This window comes from Lingula anatina, chromosome 3, assembly GCF_051362555.1.
Source record: "Lingula anatina isolate TDL-2025a chromosome 3, LinAna3.0, whole genome shotgun sequence".
NCBI lineage: Eukaryota > Metazoa > Brachiopoda > Lingulata > Lingulida > Lingulidae > Lingula > Lingula anatina.
In genome coordinates, this window is record NC_141769.1 from 19,643,256 (window position 1) to 19,656,369 (window position 13,114).

The 13,114-nt window shown below is 38.9% G+C and overlaps 1 protein-coding gene and 1 long non-coding RNA gene across 3 annotated transcripts; one reads left to right on the forward strand and one right to left on the reverse strand.

Moving 5' to 3' along the window:
• Positions 1-350: 350 nt before the first annotated feature.
• LOC147763037 (uncharacterized) lies at positions 351-1,234 on the reverse strand. The gene is made up of 2 exons (XR_015333392.1): positions 807-1,234; positions 351-686 (listed from the first exon to the last, which is right to left on the reverse strand). It is a non-coding gene; the product is annotated as an uncharacterized LOC147763037 (long non-coding RNA).
• A 476-nt stretch (positions 1,235-1,710) lies between these two features.
• Positions 1,711-8,594, forward strand: LOC106156208 (uncharacterized). Of its 2 annotated transcripts, none has more exons than XM_087009327.1 (6): positions 1,711-1,864; positions 3,414-3,518; positions 3,952-4,394; positions 4,605-4,713; positions 5,066-5,174; positions 5,580-8,594. In XM_087009327.1, exons 2-6 carry the CDS (start codon positions 3,432-3,434, stop codon positions 6,122-6,124), a joined length of 1,293 nt encoding a protein of 430 aa, XP_086865453.1. In that variant the 5' UTR covers positions 1,711-1,864; positions 3,414-3,431; the 3' UTR covers positions 6,125-8,594. The 2 variants fall into 2 exon arrangements, with proteins under 2 accessions (XP_086865453.1, XP_086865454.1); XM_087009328.1 differs by lacking the exon at positions 1,711-1,864 and adding an exon at positions 1,971-2,070.
• Positions 8,595-13,114: the final 4,520 nt, after the last annotated feature.

Sequence of the window (13,114 nt, forward strand, 5' to 3'; positions counted from 1 at the left end):
TGACCTGTCACTTCTCTCCTCACCCTCTTAGACTTAAATCATTGAAAGATAAGTTCTATTCTCTTTGATCCTTTTGACATCATATGGTATACTTAACAGGACAGTTTTGGAGAGAGTGGCATCTGAATAGCCTTTCTGTGACACAATGGAGTTCCCTAAATGCAGCCTCGGCATAGGACATATGAACTTTTATCTGAACAGCAGGGAGAGAGGTGTGGGTGCCCTGTGAAAGGCAGTAAAACCCCTGTATAAGAATTCCTTGTAAGAACCAGCCTTAGTGGACTGGGCCAGTTAAGTATACACGCTCGATGTAAAAAGGTCTTTAGTTAATTTCATATTTAACTTGGCTATATGTTTGGTGCAAGACTTTGTTCATTGGTCATTTAGTTTTTTTAGTTATTTAAAGCTATTTATGATAGCCACTTATTATGAGGGCCACAGGTTTTGTTATTACTTAGTTGTTATTATTATTATTATTATAAGAAGTTAAATATTTAAGTTAAATAAGTTATGTCTCTTAATTTGTTCCACATATCCAGACCAGAAGACTCTCCTTGCCCTTGTTCCTATTTTTGTGTGAGGGCCCACAGGGTGTGACCTAGTGACTTAAGAGGTCCTACAAGGTGTGACCTAGTGACCTATGAGGTCCTACAAGGTGTGACCTATGAGGGCCCACAAGGTGTGACCTAGTGACTTAAGAGGTCCTACAAGGTGTGACCTAGTGACCTATGAGGTCCTACAAGGTATGACCTATGAGGGCCCACAAGGTGTGACCTATGAGGGCCCACAGGGTGTGACCTAGTGACCTACCAGTATGAGGGCCCACAGGGTGTGACCTGTATATATTTCCATAATACACAGATTATTCTTTTTTTTTTCTTTTCATTTGTTTACTTTTTGTTACCATTATAAATGAAAGAGTTAAAAAAGGAACATTTACTTTACACCTCCATGTTTGTTTGTTAAATGACAGAATGTGGGGATGTGAAAATTCCTGATTGTACTGATCAAGCTGAGAGGGGTGGGGTATTAAATATTTGTTAAATTCCATTAGTAATTGAAAAAGCTTATCACTGTTTTAAAACAGTGAAAAAGTTTTTCAGTTGAATTACCAGGATGGATAGTGTCTAACCTGTAAATTCCATATGTAGTATGGTTTGAATATGTCTGAATACATTACAAAAGAAAGAAACCCCTCCCTCTCCTCTGCCTTTTTTTTCAGCTTTTTGTAAACACAACAAACGTGGAAAAAGGCATGTAGGAATTGTAAGTGTTCAGTTAATAATTATGTTATTGTCTGTTAATTTAATGGTAGAACGGGAAGGGTATCATCATGGAATAAAAAACAACTTATAAATTAAAATTTTGAAATTGTGTTAATTTCTTGTCTCCTTTTTCTTCATGAATAAGGATACGTAGATTAAATTTAATTTAAATATGAAGCAAAAAATAGTGTCTGATTTTGGAATATATATATATATCCCAAGACGACAATTTTTCCTCTTTTTGGTTGACCGATTACAATAGTTAAAAAGCCCCCTTTCCCCTCCACCCCGCCACACACACACGCACGCGCGCGTGCGTTTTCACAAAACTATATGACCTCGGTAGCTAATACACGTAGAAAAAAAAACTTCCAAAGGGTTAATTCAATAGGAAACGCATCTAATTACCACACCGCCTGGCACTGAAATATTGAACTCTGAATGTTTAGCATATTGCGATTGTAAGAAGATCGACCTACTACTGGGGCAGACCTTGAGTCAGTATTATATGAATGCGGAAGTGGAGCAATACATGTAGCAGACGGAAAGCGCGGCGACTTGGGTCATTCATTTCACCGGCAGTCATTTCATAACTAGAGGTAGGTTGACTTCGATGCGTACGGTTAAAGGCCCCGTAGTGCGTTTTCCTCTTGCCGGATATCTAGACTACGAGGTTACATAAAATGACGTCAACATATAAAGCATTTACGCAGATCTAGCGTGCACGACATGGTGGCCTAGACAGTAGTTTATCTGAATTTAGGGCAGTAGATGCTCCAAATGCAAACATGTATCAGTAGCCTAAGTAGGTATCTCTATCGTCATATAAGCACATGTTACAGAAGTCCAGCTAACTTGGCAGTTCACTGTCAGCAGATTTTATTAACAGTGCATATGTGTACGATCTTGCCGATATGCTTAAAAATAAAGAAACAGGATCCGTAAATGTAGGTCAGTGAAATAAGCTTCAATTATTCGGCTGAAAACGCGCGCGGTGTCGTGGTTGCTACCTTCTACTAGAGTCACAGATGAATTTTTCACTAGATTTACATGAATATGTCTCTGGATTATTCATAACACGATAGTCTCGTGTAAAACAGGACACATAATTAATCTGCGGCCCTGGTAGTACGTGGTTGCTTTAACATGCGCCGCAGTTTGAATTCAGTATAGGGAAGGGGGGTGGGGGCATAGGGCTTACATTTCTTTCGGTCTTCCTCCACTTCGCTCGACAAATAGTAATACAAAACAGTAAACGAGAACAGTTAGCTGTGATTAGTAGCACAAGCAGGACAGGGTGTACGGGCACCAGAATGGAAAACTGCGTACTGTGTACGCCCCTCTACTGGATCAGTCAGTGCAAGGATCACACATGGTTCGCTTGGAAATATTTTGATTTTATAGAAAAGTATATTCGTAGATAACATAAACAGACTGATTTGATTTGAGAGAGTTACCTCTTCGCATGATGATATTGAAAACTCAGTCAAATATTCAGGATGCTTAAGATTGAGAGGCGATCTCAGTGTGTGTTTTTTTTTTAATAAAAATCAAAATTTAAATATAAATTAAAATTTATTTCAATTTACCCCCCCCCCCCCTTCCAGCCTATCTGTATGTATTAAATTCTCAATCGCCCTTGCGCCCTCCGTCTTCGGGTCTGTTTTATGCATCAGCAGCCTACATGTATCTTTAACTGTTAGGCTACTTATAATCTCTAGTTAATGAAATACTCCGGGGAACGATTTTAAACTTCGTTACACACACCTGTAAATTAATTGATGGGTGAACTGACCATCCGACTGGCGATTTCTGTTTCGGTTTATTAGAATGACTTGTGGGCATACTGTATGTAGTGTTTTTTTTATGGACGGGACAATTTATGTTCATATTACACAATATAACACAATACAACCCTTAAGAATATATATATCAATAGGAAATCAATAGGAAATCTATTAGACGTCCTACAGGATTCCTATCTAAGAAATTTGTCCAATAGGACCCTATAGGATTTCGGTGCAATTTCCTATAGGGCGTCCTGTAGGACCCTATAGAAAATGTCTTAATAGGGATTGTTTTAATTTGAGTTTCATAACCAGTATATCACCTCATTAGGGCTTACTCTTTATACTTTCTTTTATTTAGATATTGATATCAAATGATATGAGTCAGTCTCAGCAGACATCACAGAGCCAATCCAGTTTAACAAGACCTGAAAAAAGACCAAAACTAGACGAACGAGGAAACGTTGTAAGTAAAACAGACCCCCCCCCCCTCTCTGTTTGGTGTGACAGCCCCAACCCAACCCTTTTGGTATGAGCCTGGAAATTTTGATTGTTATAATGATAAAATAATCAGCATTTTACTATTTGGTTGGAACTGTTTTAATGCTCTACCTCTCTCTTCAAAAATTCTCCTTCATGTAGGCCCCTAGTAGGACCTACAGAAAAGTGCAGAGAGAGAGAGAGTCAGAGTAGGCCTAATATGTAGTTATCCAGTGAAAATGTTTTGATTTGACCCTGATAGAAGATAAATGAAAGTTGTTTCCATAAAACACGATTTGGATGTTACTGAAACTGTTATATTTGATAACAGAATCACGATTAACACGTGTGTGGGCGTAAATGCTCTGACAAGAGTTTAAAATCTTTTTCCAGAATGTCTATGCATTTTATAATTGCAGGGCATGGAACAATCCAAGTCCACCAGTACAGAAGGCGAAAGTCCGCTCCCAGATTACAACTTGCCGTGCCATATATTAGAAGAAATCGTCCTAAAACTTTCCGACTTAAAAGACGTTTTGCGTTGTCTGCGCGTCTGCAAAACTTGGAGTCGTATCCTCAACAGAGTCTCGTTTTGGAAGCGGTATGTGCAGAGTCATTATGATCTAGAGGCTGCCGATGATCCTTCTTCTGACGAGGTTCTTGCCAACTGGCAGGGTGATCGGTTTTTCATCTATTTCGTTGAGGAAGGTAACCCCGAGTACTACGTGTTCAAACCGTTTCCAGTGTTGTTGAAGTGTGGCATTATTGTAGGTTCTGGGTTTAAGCTACCAGATGGCGACACAGGCCAGCATTTTGCGACCCTCACCATCGCTGTTGATAAGCTGCTCACCCTGAAGAAGAAGTGAGTAGTGTCCCCTCTCCCCTCCCTCTCTCTCTCTCTCTCTCTCTCTCTCAACGCAATTGTTTTTAGTCATAGAACACTGTTTGCTGTCAGGTTTTTATCCAGGAGAAATCATGAAAATCAATTGAAAATAACATTCGATATTGAAAATTATACAAAAATTACCTTTGCACAGAATAAGAGAATGAAAATTAAAATGTTGTTTTTTAGATCTGCAAAGTTTGAGTGTAACGTAATGGCATATGGCAACGAAGGGGACGGCCCCCATGCGATATGGCTTATGCCATGGAATGACAGTGGAATGCCCAGTGGAAAGGAGGTATGGTATTGAAGGAAATTTTTTTCAAATTTCCAAACAAAATATGTGAGGATCATATAGATTTCCGCCATGCCATTCGGTGGCAACACTTAAAATTACATGCTCAAAATACAAATGGTGTACGCAGATAACTCATGTTTGTTAAATTGTAAAATCATTTGTTTACACCATTGAAATCCTTATATAGCTTTTACGAAGCGTGTGAATTGATAACAATAACTGTTTTATATATGTTTATATTCTTGTGGAATATGTGAGGCGTTGAATTGTCAATTAATATCTTAAGTAAAATATTTAAAAACACTTCTTTGTAAATGAATTATAATTTGAATGTCGTTTTTGTGTGTTTCAGGTTCTGTCTTATTTCAATGTTAACCCGAAGATTGCCGAAACTCTGACATCATCATCAAGAGAAACACTCTCAAAAGGCCACCAAACGGGATCGTTTACAACTACTTTTGGTATGTCTTGATAAAGAGTTCTTTTTTTAACAAACAAATATTTTTATTCCTAAAGGTTGTCCCGTACTTCACCAGTCTCTCCATTTGTTCAGAGTCTTATTCCTAAAGGTTGTCCCGTACTTCACCAGTCTCTCCATTTGTTCGGAGTCTTATTCCTAAAGGTTGTCCCGTACTTCACCAGTCTCTCCATTTGTTCGGAGTCTTATTCCTAAAGGTTGTCCCGTACTTCACCAGTCTCTCCATTTGTTCGGAGTCTTATTCCTAAAGGTTGTCCCGTACTTCACCAGTCTCTCCATTTGTTCGGAGTCTTATTCCTGAAGGTCGTCCCGTACTGTACCAGTCCTTTCCCATTTGATCGGTGCGTTGATTTCATGAATGATTTTATCATATTCATTTTTATTTTAGATGTGGAAAACGAAGACTACGATGATGAGGATGATGAAGATGATGATGATAATGATGATGACGGCGATGACGGTGGTTGCGGCAACGTAGAACAACAGCTTGCTGATGATGACGCAAATGAGGAAGAAACCGGTGGGGATGAGGAGAACGAAGAACAAGATGAAGGCGACAGGGAGGAGGAAAATGTTGAGGAAGAGGAGGAAGATAATGAAGATGAACAAGAAAACATTGATGGCGAGGAGGAAGGTGCAGGTGATGAAGAAAGAGAAGAAAATGAAGATGGGGAAGAAGAGGAAGAAAAAGAAGATGATGAAAGGGACGAGCAAGAAGAAGAACAAAAAGATAAACCCACCGAAGACAAAAAAAACCTAGCACAAGCCAGAAAAGAAAACGAAGCCTTCAAGCATTGGCTCCGTCTCTTATTCCGCCCTTCTCACGTTCTGAGCGCGGGGGAGAACGTCTTTAATCCTACCCTATATCTTCACATGACCAGACTTTCTCAGGATTATGTCGGTGGCATCATGTCAACGGTGGTAATGACCTAAATCTGACACACAATGTCAGAACACAAAGTGTCAGGAACTGACTGAGGGAACGAACGAACGACAATGACGTTGACATGTTTGTCTTAGAGCGCGGTTGCTGTCGTACAGCGAGTCAGAAGAAAGTCGGCGACTTTTGCTCTGTTTTATAGTGTCAGAGAAGGAGAGGGGGTTTTGATAACAGCGTAGCCTACCGTCGACGCAACTCGGAACATTGTAGAACTGACAGTACTCTTCTAGTCAGCTTGCGGTTTACCAGTCTACTAGTTGTTGGAGGACAGGCGTGTGCGCGTCAGTCTACATATCCGCATACATCTGTGCGCCAGGGTGATGGTGACTTCTCTTCCTCAGTATCAGTAGGCCTATGTGCTTGAAACCAGCAATTTCAAAACGGGAGTTCTTTTTCAGAGAAAGGACCTGTTCTCTCCCTTTGTTGATCCAGCTTGGGAAATGGCATAAAACAGAAGTCAAATTATGATTCAGAGCAGAGCCGTTCCGGCCAAAATGGGGGTTCTTTCTATAACACCTCCCATGCTTCCAGGCCTGTGAAGGGTTGCTATCCCATGGAGTGCCATGACACTTGCAGCGACTTTTCTTATAATTACATACCCTTGCTATCACACTGAGTGCTAATGAAGTAGATGTTATTTTGTTTATATCAACATAAGTTTACTGTCACACTAGGAGTGTACAGGCGATATGTATCCTTATGAACGTTTACTGTCGGCCTTTCTATTATGGTACTGAGAGCAATTCTTACTTTATATCACACTTCTGTTTTCAAAATGTCACATTATCACAACGATTATCAAGTTGCATATAAAGTATTCTGTACAAGGAGCGGATTTTGTATTCAAGAGCGATGTCGATAGCCATACGAAAAGAGGATGAAAAAGTGACAACGTTATAGAAATGTTGCTCCACGAAGGAGTGAAGAGGCGAATTATGAATATTTATTTGTAGAAATGCGTGGCTTGAAATTATGATATGGAATAGATAGGCCCTGACTTGGTGTAATTCCTTTGGTCATATCGACATATTTACAGAGTAGGAAGCTTTGTAAAATGGTGCTTAAATAGAACATATATTTGTTAATAAACAAGTTTTTTAATTTTCCAAATATTAAAACAGACTGTACAAGACTTTCTCATAAAGTTTGGTTCACAGCATGCTATGTTATACTCTCAATGATTATTACACACTGTTGATATTTTAGTTTGAAAAACGCTTCTTATAAAGAAAGTCTAAGTTAGTAATACGACTTTGTTAGTTTGGGAATCATATACAGCACGTATTCAAATGAAAAGAGGAGTGAAGCAGCTAAGACACACCTACTGAAGCTGCTTAACAATAATTAATTATGCCTACCCCTTAGCAGCTTCAGTAGGTGTGGCAGACTTGTAAGCCGCTTAAGTTGATAGCAATTTAGCGAGAATCTCCTTGGAGATGGATCTATCCAAAGTTAGTACGATAGGGTCCGGGAATGGCCCCTAATTCATAAGTACGATAGGGTCCGGGAATGGCCCCTAATTCATAAGCTGGCGGTTAATAGGATCAAGCACAGTGGAGTTCACCCCAGTGTGGGTAGCAATCTAATCATCTCACCTATCGCAATATGTTTAGTTTGCCTCCGTTATGAAAGTGTTCTAGATTCTGATTGCCTTGACAACATCAATGTTTGTTTGTGAACAATTTCATCAGGACGTAAGTCCAAAACGGTGCATGTATTGATACTTTGAGCACCGCAGAACTTTTGTCTAAATTATGCCTGATCCTGAAGGAAGAAATGGTCGACTATACGCATGCGCAACCACTGGATGGATGTCTAACATTTCATAACATGCTCAAATATTCATTAAAGGCAAAGAGAGCAATGACTGGAGCAAAATAAAGCATGAATCTGGTTTTGATCCTGCTTGGGGCTTCTTCCAACATACTTTTTGTCAACTTCTACCAATGACACATTTATTTATTTATTTATTTATTTATTTATGTCCCTTTATCGGTAGCCTATGTTGAAGAAAATCAAGCTGGGCATAGGATAGGCCTACCAATCGGTAATGAAAAAGCAGATTTTACACAAAGTTATGACATAACAAAGTCTTGTTTTAATTTCAGAACACCTATGTGTAAAGTCTTAGTGTTTCATTTCATGTAGGCTATAATTTCAATTCCATTGTGAATTATGTTAATTTTCTTTTATTTAGCCCTGCAGTATAGTTTCAGTGATAAATGTTATTTTAATTCTTTCTTGTTATAACAAGAAACATTTTTAAATATTGAAGTGTTGCGCCAAGCTAACACCTAAAAGAAACAGTTCTACATTGTATCCCAGGCACATCATTGTTGACTTTTGTCGTCTGCTCTGTAGGCCTACTTAGTTAAAACCGGAATTTTTATCAAAAAAAAATTATAATCTCTGTATTTCTATAACTAGAACAATAATTGTGAGAAAAATAAATAATGAAGCAGATGTCTCAGCTGCCTCGACTATGTTACAAACATGATGATGTCAATGTGCAGCGTCTATGAAAACGGATTTTTGAAAGTGGTTTTTAGGTCCAAACATTTAAGAAAGAGGAAATCAAACTCTGTATTCCCCAATGAAAATCGACTGTCGTCCTAAGTAGCATACCCATAATAAATCTAAGAAGCCTCTCCTGCAGCTAATCTACTATTTTAATAGTAAATATTTTGCATTCAACCTAGTTACGGCTATTCGTCCTCTTCAGCCTTCCATTGATTGACTGGCGTGTATGTTTGTGTGTGCGCGCCCGTGCATGTGTCTATAAGCGAGGGTGGCATGTTGTCTTTTTCGATTAGTTATCTCAAGGGGGTTTTATCCATTTTTAGAAGAAAATTCGGAACATACACGAAGCATGCAGTTAGCTTTCCAACAATGTATATATGTTCTTTAGTGTGATAGTCTATGATATAGTAGCTGTATGGCAACGGTGTGATTTCCAGTCTTTCCAGGGTCAAAGTAAAATCGAGTGATCCAAAATGGTTTCAATCATGATGTATCGAATGTCCTTCAGTTCCGCAACAACCACTCCATGCATTATGAAAACTGGTAGACATAAAATGTGTTGCAAGAAAATATAAGTTTTCGGAGTCTGCTAATCGGATAGACGGTTGTGCAGTCGACTTTGTGTTATTGGTCCAAAGCGGTTTTACGAACGCTTGGTCCAAAAATCAACGTAATCAAAAACCTAAAACCGGACTTCTGATGTAGTGGAGAGTAAAACTATTGCCAAAACGGTCACAATTTGTTCTAAGGGTTAATTCAAAAGAAAGAAGAATGAGAGAACGGCCTTTTGGATTTTTTGTGACACGCAAGTATTCAGCTTAGATACATACACACAATGGTCAATAGAGGTGTCACCCCCTGAATCAGAGTAATCAAATAATAATCAAGTAATCAATAATCAAAGTAGGCAGATCTTGAGTAGTTATAATGCCTGGTCTACATTTGTGTGTGAAATTTGATGTTAATAAAATGATATCAGGAACATATCATTCCACAGTCATTTGTCTCCCCCAAAGTATTGGTTCAGTAGGGTGACACTTCTATTGTCCATTGTGTGTTTAATTATCCGCCTGTACCAAAACCGATTCGACGTTGAGCCGTTTTTGCAAGAGGTCCTAGCATTCAGCTGACATTTATAAGGCTTATAACAGTCGCTTTCATGTATACTCCCGGGCTGGCTTTCAACAGCGTTCTTTGAGTTCTTAAGGGCACAACAGTTTGGTGATATAATATATTTAAGTTTTTCATACCTAGACTAACCGTGAAAAAATTACTGAAAAGATAGCACAAGGCATTAATGCTTTCCTCCGTCATGTCTTGTGGTCTTTTGGCTCAAAGGCTGAAAATGAAGCAGAGAATGATAAGAGTTTTTAGGGATGAAAACGTTTACGTTCTTCCGTCTGAATTCGTTACTTTAAACCGATCTGATTATAAGCAAATTGTATGTCTGTTTTTCGCTGTCTTTCTTTATATAATCTTTAGAGCGTTTTGTCAAAGTTGAATTATAAATTAATGAAGTATGTTTAACTTTTCTGTCAAATGACCAATAAACGAGGAGAAGAAAAGAAGCCACACTCTTTATAGTGAAACATTTTAGAGGCATTTGTGTACAGTGTAAATTGATATTTTTATCTTAGTATTGTTCACAAAGATAAACGGCAAACAATAAAATTAATGAAATCATTTAAAACAATCATGTGTCTGGGAGTATAAGGGTGTGGTCCCGATATTGTGTCCTTAAATAAAAGAAAATCTGTTCATTTGCCAGCACTGTTGTCTAGCACCCACGTACTTAAATCGATCGATCCAGGTTAGTTTTTTAACGGAGGAGGTAAGCACCATGGAAGTACAGACGTTGGTGTCAGTATTTTTGACGCGGTTCATCCTCCCTGACGGGTGCGGAGACGTTTCCCATTCACAAGTGACGAGGCGGGACTTCGTTACGACACGGTCATTGTGTGCTCTGCAGTGTGCGCAAGAACCTTCCTGTCTTGGCTTTAACTGGCAAAAGAAACCTCTCGACGGCGTCCATTTGTGCGAGTTAGTGAATTCAACATCAGATGAATATGGGGCTTTCTTGTATAAAAATGCGGGGTTTTCATATGTAGAGAAGGTTTGTTCATGTACTCCCTGCATCATATTTTTCAGTTGGTTCATACATGTACATGCATCATTGTGTATCTTGTTACTTTTTGAAGGCCAATATTTTTCCAAGCGGAACTTTTTTTCTAAAACAGTTAAGAGTAAATTGCTTATTTACTTACTACAGCTTATTTCAGGGTTCAATCACACAAGTTTCATTATTTCTTTAAAATCATAATTTTAATCATACATCATACATTTTATATATGCATGTAACATTTCATCAGGATTAATTTTCAATGACATTTTTCAGTATCAACCCGGTGTTACAACCTGCAGCAAGCGCAAAATTCTAGGTAAATGTTCCTTCTTGCAGTCAATTTTTTAAAACTCTCGTACATTTCGCGTTTTGTAACGAGAGCATGCGGGTTGCATGGTATGTGCTATGTTATGGTAACAGGTGGAATGGCATTTAGAAAGACAATCTCTGTTCTTTCTTTATTGATCTTTTAGTCGTTTTAAATAACCTTCATTTGAAATACCTCAGAATCGTTGATACAGGACTAGGTGTGCAAGCTGTCATGTAAGACTAACAAATGGACCACTGATGGAGTTTAATATCGATATCTGGCTCCTTGCACGGCTTATATTTTTCCACTGTGTGTAAACAGAGATGAGAACAGAACAAACTATATAGAAAAGTACATGTAAATAAAAGAATTTTAAAGAATTTTCAATATATAGATTAATTAAATAGACCACATTTGTTCTCTCTGAAAGAAAAGCCCTGATATGCGATGTTTGTTTACCTTTCATCTCCTTACAAATATTTGAATTTGATAATTGGTGATAAAGTTCCAAACCGCCATCATCTTTGTTTTAGGGAAGGATGTTGACGTTTCTCACTTTATTTTTTCATTTTTTTTTTTCAGATTGTGTATGCCCAACTGGGTACACTAGATTGGATTGTTCCTGTTATAAAGATAACCCTACAGCATATGCTTTTGACGCTGCTCGAGAAAATTGTCGCGCAGATTCACCTCTGTCCGATATCGTTTCCATCGACAACGCAGAAGAGGCGCAAAGCCTGAAGCAGCTATTACTGTCATCTGGTAAATATGGCACTCAAACACCAAAACCGCAAAAAGGCATTTTTTCATATTCTGCACAATCGTAAAAACCACACTTCAAAGTATCAGTTGCGGGTTTAGAGGGGGTCAGGGGGGTCCTGACCCCCCCCCCCCCCCCCAACCACACACACACACACACACACACACACACTCTTCGGTTTCTGAAAATATCACACTAATAAAAAGTAAAAAAAGTAATCTATCTAGGAACGCTCCGTGTCGGCTTCTAAAATAAGTGCTCCTCTGCACGATAAACTTTAACAACGTTGATGATAATACCATGTTTGCAGAGTCTCGATGCGCGGGATGAAATACATATGTACGGCTCACAGCCTACCAACGAGGTCGATTTTGCGGACCCCATTTCAAAAAATCCTGGATCCACCCCTGAAGTATATAGTGTGGTCACGTTAGAATGTGTGAGGGGTACCCAAATTAATCGCCTTTTGCAATGCTTATCCTTAACTGTCGATGTGAATGCGCATACAGGTGCCCTCAAAGCCAGTCAATGGAATTGTACTTCGTTTGTATTCTCGCCATAGATCTAATCAGTTTTTGAGAAATATCATATTTTGACGTGATTGAGATTGCTGACTTCATATGCGCTTGTTGTAAATGTTGTATTTTATTTAAATGAAATTCATACGTTAAATGTGCAATTCAAAGAAAGAGGAGAAATAGAGATTCTTATTCTTTTATCTATGTAATTATCCATTTTTTTCAACTTTTCATTTAGAAAGCGGGGATGTCGGTGGGTTTACTTATCTCGACGCTTATGACTTTGATAGCGACAACCGGAATTACGTCCACTCCAGTAAAGGTAACGCGACTGTGAGTTACACCAACTGGGCGCCCGGTGAGCCAAACAATGCCCAGGAGATCTGCGGTGGGTTCTTCCCTAACACCGGGTTATGGCACGACGTTCCTTGCACGTTCCGCTTGCAATCCATTTGTGAGATTGATCTGAACCTTCTAGGCTGCAGATGTTGACATTCCCTCTCCGCTAACTCTGGATTTGGCATGTTTGGGGGAGTTGCAAAGTGCATATTGTGCCCCCTTTCCCCTTTAAGCCCCGAACGCCACCCTAAGTTTGATAATTTACTGGGAAAAATAACCGCTATCATTAGCACGTCTCTGCCTCTTCTGTAAGTGGAGGTTATTTTCCTGTAAAATCTGAAACTCAGGGTACTGCGTACTCTCTAAGCTACAAACAGATATCGACCTCGTGATAATGTCTTGGCACGTTGATTT